Genomic DNA, 6,000 nt, shown 5'->3' with positions numbered 1-6,000 from the left:
TTGGCTCTGAATTTAGAATTTCTATGAAAAAATACATAAAAAATAAAAGATGACTATAAAAAATATAAAAGTATAAAACAATTATATAAAGTTTGTAATTACTATTTATAGTGCATTGAAATTTTATTTGTAATTGTTTTAATAAAAAAAACAAAAACATTTGGAGGTGGGTAGGTACCTGAATGTGCATTTCAGTTTCCGGAAACATATTTCTCCAAATTACTATTATATCCAAGTAAATGGTCTATCATTTCAGGTGAAATGAAGCAAAGGAAAAGAAGAAGAACTATGTGCCAGCTTTAATTTCTGCAACAATTAAAAACTGCTTTCCTAAAAGCAACAGTGTCACGCAGTTCTCCAGTTGAAAACTTGTGCAATTTGTTGAAGTCTAAGTAATGTTGTAGATTGGTCCCGCTCCCCCGTGGCTCAACAAACCAATTTGTCTGACGGTGGAAATGAAGCGGCACTAATGTCCTCCCTTTTAGCTCGGCTCACATTCATCACTACGTTTGTTTTCTATCTCACATCAGGACCTGGGGAGTTCAGACGGTCCCCCGCGGAACTGGAAGGGCATAGGCATCGCCATGGTGGTGATCCTGGCGGTTATGTCCCTGGTCATCCTCTCCGTCGTCATCCTCACACCTGGTAAGAAAAAATGTGGTAAAGCAGTGGAGTACAGTAGGAGAATCAAAGTGCAAAGCACAATTTGGATCCAAAGCTTTAAAAGTTACATGAAATGAACAAGTTTTACGCTCTTGCCTGCAGGCAGTAGCCTTTGACTTAACACAAAGAGCCGAATAGGAGACAGAACTAATATTCTAAAATAAAATTAAAAAAATCCACCTAGTGGTCCAGCATGTTTGTTTAATCTGTACAAGATCCACAACATAAATAAAATAGTTCAGCCTTTTGGAGGGGTTAAAAATCTCTGACTCTTTCTTGTCTCATAGCAGTTGCCAGGCAACCAGAGGAGACCACGAGAAGTTACTGCTCCTGGCTAAATAGTCTCTGAGAGATTATAAAACCCCATAAAATGGGACCTTTTGCTTTAACACTTTGGTTTAAGCACCAATTAAACAAACACAATACAAAGTGTTAATTAGTATGCTATAGAGAGAGGCTGGATGTATCCCTTAGCATTCATTTCTGTTTGCTAATTTATCTTCTATGTCCTCACATTTGAAGGACAAGCATAAGAGTGGCATTGATCTTGTCATCCCTGAAAATGTTAGCCACAACTTTTTGCTGCAGATGCAACGAAATGTTCAGCACACTTCCGTTCAGCTACTTTAACTGGTTTCCTCCATGCCTCTTCAAAATGTTATCTGCTGACTTTTAGATCTAGTCAAATCCTGCAGAATCTCCAAAATATCAGCAGTGCACAACATTGCATCATCAAACAAAGATACCTGAGTAAATACAAAAGCAATTTTCAACTTATGAATTTTTTTATTGAGAAAATAAAACTATCCAAGCCAACCTGGCCCTTTGTGAAAAAATAATAAAGTGCTCCCTAAGCCTCATATCTGGTTGGGTGCAATGACTTGCAATGCTTTGCTTCGGAGAAATTGTGACCTGCAAGGGCTTTTGAGAATGAGCAACACATTTACAGTCATGCTAGGACATCTCAATCGGATTTAAGTCTGAACTTTGACTGTACTACTTCTATTTTTTTTTTATCATTCAGAAGTTGTCATAAACCTTGAGTGTTAGCTTTTATTTTTCATTTGTTTTTGTGTTCTCACCATTTCCTTGTTGTTTATTTATGTTCTAGTGTTCTTGCCATATTCAGTTAATTTCTCTGTGTTTGATTGTTGTTAGTAAGGTATTTCCAGTATATTAGTTCATTCCTTCATGCTTACCTGCTTAGTTTATTCTTGTGTTTTGTTCTTTTTGCTTTAGATTTATTTCTCTCAGTTCAGCATTATGTGAGGTTGACATGGCAGGATTTTTATGCCGATTTTTGACCCGATCTTCCACTTTGAACACACCTCGATCATCGTGATGGCTCTTAAGATAATCTTTTGAGATATTTCCGTTGTGTGTGGTGTGTTAAGAGTGATCTATTCTGCTCGGAAGGTGATCAGGACCACTCCAACCTCAAATCGGGGATATTCTACATGTTGGATTGTCTTGGCCCGATATCCTACCGTGTGGGGTGTTCCCCGATGTCAAATGAGCACGGAAACACGGAAGGGAAATAAATCTGAACTCACATTTGATCTCTCGAGAGGGTTTGAGATCTTGAAAGGGTTTGCGAGATTTCCCGTCTGACATCTGAATCTTTGTGAGTGAAATCTATTTGTGTGTGTTGTGCTTGTCGTGTGGCTGTACAGCACACACTGGAGGACCAAGCAGACTTTTTTATCATGTGCGGGGTCTCTCAGGTTTTGAAAATCAACCAACTATTTTAAAATCTTACAGTGTAAACTAGGCATTAGTCTTGTCCCCTTGGTCAGAAGTCTTTTTTTGGTCTTAGTTCAGCTTCCTCTGTGTTAATTAGTCTCCCTGCCCTCCTTCTGCCTCAACTGCTCCACATTAACTTCTGATTAGCGGACCTGCATTCATGTCAGTATTTAGTAAATTTTTATTATATATTCGTAATTTCACCTCTGCCTCTGGTTCTGCCTGCATTTGGGTCCTACTACAAACCAAACATGACAGAGGTGGACTTCCTGGTGTGCTTTGGATCATCCTAAGGTTATAAACTGATGACTGGACATTGCCCTTCAGAATTGTTCAGGTGTATCCTAGCGGTTATCAAGATGTTTTTAGGCAAATGTTAGACAGGCCTTGCTGTTACTTTTGGTCAGCAGTGGTTTTGGCCTTAAGATTCTCCCATAGAGGCCTTTCTGCCCAGTCTCTTTATTATTAAGTCATAAACACTGACCCTAACTGAGGCAAGTGAGGTCTGCAGTGCTTTAGATGGTCTGGGTTCTTTTGTGACCTCCCGTATTAATCGTCGATGCACTTTTAGATTAGTTTTAGACCTGCCACTTTGGGAAGGTTTGCCACTGTTCTGTTTTTGTAGATAATGGGTCATGGTGGTTTGTCTTTTGTTTTTTTTTGTTTTTTTTAGCTCAATTCATGTTGTCAGATAGGTTCTAGCTGTTTTTTTTTGCTTTTACAAGTCTGGCATTAATCATACCTGGTTGTGGCTAGTGAAACATAACACAGTTTAAACAAAAATGTGGAAATTAATTTAGAATTTAAAAAGGAGACAGGAAAGCTTCTTCATCAGTAAATGAAATCCTAATTTGTCTGATAATAAAATTAGTTTAATGTTATGAAAAAGTTGTGACAAAAAGCAAAAACAGAAGAAAACTCAGGGGGCAAATACTTTTTCACAGCACTGTAATATTTTAAATGCTGATTTCCTCATCATTAAGCTTCTCTTTGATCAGTGTAGTTGAGAAGAGGTAGTGTTGTATTTTTGTTTTTATCTTTGCTTGTGTGTGTGTTCCTTTTCCCTTTAACTAATCATTAAGGCCTGCACATTAGCATGATCACTAATAAATTCTTGTTTACTAGTTCTTTTTGGTTTCTATTATATTCTTTAATTGAAGTGTACATTTTAGCATTGATTCAAAATGAATTCTAACAAATTTACAGAAATATTCTCATGTTTCGTTTATCTGTGGTACAGAATTCCTGTTTCAGATAGATTTTTTTTATAGATCACGAGACTGATTGGTCTATTTAAATGTAGCCTATCCGTGCTTCTTACTAAAGAGATAAATCCAGCATGATGCTGAAAAGTAGTCCAAGGCCTGCTTCCATATGATCAAAGGCTTCTCTCACAGTTTGCTCTGTATTTCTGCCTTTAAAGATGAGTCTCACTTGTTACTCCGCTCCCATTTGACCATGGAGGATCTGGAGAGCGACAAGTTTAAAGTTCACGATCCCTGTGCAGCATGGTTGAACAGTGAGGATCTATATTCCACATCACATATTACTTCAGACTGACAATGTGTTAATTTTCAGCATGTTTCTCAGAAAACTCAGGATGTTCTTCCCTGAACCCCTAACAGATAATGAAGTGGCCCTGCGCACCAGAGAGGGACATGTGCTGACGTTCACCCTCAAAAACAACCTAACCACAACTCTGCTGGACAACAGCTCCCTGGTAGGACGGGTTGCTTTATCGACTGTCTCATATTAACTCACAAAATGAACAAATAGGTTGATAGAAATGAAAATTGAGAGCCAGATGCTGTAGAGAGTTGCTGCACCACATGGCATATTTTAGACAAAAAAAGACTTGGCACGTTAAAGGTATCGGCCCATATTTTCCCCAAAATCTGGCTCCTCTGTGAGCCCCCAACATGTGCCTTCAAAGAGATTTTTCCATGTGAATGCGTCATTTGGAGCGCCGCCTCTGCTCGACACTAACAGACTTATATGGGTCATCGCAGGCATGCTCAAAGCAGGGTTGTGTTGTCAGTATGATAAGAGTCTTTCCTGTACTGAGGTGACGGTTTGCCATCACTGCTTCTGCTTCCATGAAAAACGAATGAATGAATGAATGAATGAATATCAAGAGGCACTGATAAATAAGTTGCTGAGTCAATTTGCAATTCACATTTTAAAATATGATGTAGGTTAGAAGTAAAACTGTTAAATTACAAATCCAGAATTACAAATACATTTAAATGTGCAGGATGATAATTATAAACATGAAGAAAGTTCCAATCAGGCCTTTACATACACCAATCATATTGCATAATGTAATTTAATATTGAGCTTTTACTGATTTATTTAAATTAATATTCTTTCAAGGTTGAATAATAACACATAGATCAGCTTTAATAAAGTTCAAAATTCTAAACTAGGTTCAAACTTTCTCTGATCTACACTGGGTTAAAATTTTAAATACAGGTATAAATATACAGCTACACCTAATATTTGGTTGAATGTTGTTGGATGGGTGCGAGGACTTGTTATCACTCATGTAAAAACTTTGTGCTGTAATGCACCTGCACTCTGCTCTGTATCATGCTTTGGTATGCAGTTCTCCCTGTGTGTGTGGGATTCCGTTATCTATTTGTACACACACACACACACACACCCACACACACACACACACACACACACACACACACACACACCAGAGGCCTGTGAGAACCAGCCTCTTCTCAGCCTCACACACACACACACCCTGTCTGAACTGTCTGTTGAACTGTGTTTGGACCACAGCATATAAATAAAGAGATAGGGTGTCAATACTTTGTAGTCTGCACTGCAAAGTGAACTACCCTTGCTGCAAGTAAAACTGACTGTATCGTTCTTGCCTCTGAGTTTACTTAATAATACCTAACAAATGTGCCCTATCGACCCAAACTGTCACCCGCAGATGAAAGGAAATTGGTTACAATGTTCAAGAAAAACCCAGGAACCAAAAAGGTTCAAACCTATTATAAATTGCTGAAACACGCTAATTTTATCAGGAGTACGCAGGTGCTGATCAACAAAGAAGGACCTTTTTCAAAAGCTTAGGTCAAACGTCTTCTGGAGAAAGGTTTTATAACCAGACGAGACAAAGATTGAGGAACTTGACCACAATGGTTTATTCCGCAAAACAGTTTTGTCTTAAACCCGCAAAGACAATCTGCTCTTTCACAAATGTAGCCAGCAATATCCCACACCCATGTGAGTTTTCAAAAATGAATACATTTGGGGTTGATATGGAGCTTTACACAAAAAATAAGCATCATAAGTCTCTGAAAGGCTTGAACATATCAGCGGAGTAAGTCACTGTTTCCTACTTGAGCATAATTGCTGTTGAAGAAACAGTTATGTCTTTGTTGGTAATTGCTACATCAAACCTCTGACCTCTAACACCGGTTTACCCTTTCACAAGTCAGTTGAGACGGAGCTGTAACTGAGACTGGGGCGTGACAGCAGCAGGTTGACTTCAACTCCCTCATGGCCTTGGTCCTTTCTCAAATACATTGAGATGGTAAAACGGCATCTTAATCTCACTTTGCTTTTTGAAAGGCG

The 6,000-nt window shown here is 38.5% G+C and overlaps 1 protein-coding gene across 1 annotated transcript in view; it reads left to right on the top strand.

The window, feature by feature from the left end:
• Positions 1 to 301: 301 nt before the first annotated feature.
• The window catches only part of LOC124872027 (inactive dipeptidyl peptidase 10), a 30,312-nt gene continuing 24,613 nt past the window's right edge, over positions 302 to 6,000 (top strand). Inside the window, 4 exon segments of the mRNA XM_047371682.1 lie at positions 302 to 525; positions 527 to 645; positions 3,830 to 3,925; positions 4,032 to 4,126. Of these exon segments, the coding sequence (XP_047227638.1) occupies positions 470 to 525; positions 527 to 645; positions 3,830 to 3,925; positions 4,032 to 4,126 (366 nt within the window). The 5' untranslated portion in view covers positions 302 to 469.

The sequence above is a fragment of the Girardinichthys multiradiatus genome, chromosome 1 (genome assembly GCF_021462225.1).
Source record: "Girardinichthys multiradiatus isolate DD_20200921_A chromosome 1, DD_fGirMul_XY1, whole genome shotgun sequence".
NCBI classification, from domain to species: Eukaryota; Metazoa; Chordata; class Actinopteri; order Cyprinodontiformes; family Goodeidae; genus Girardinichthys; species Girardinichthys multiradiatus.
The sequence above is the reverse complement of the archived record's forward strand: the minus strand, read 5'-3'. Positions and strand labels throughout refer to the sequence as shown.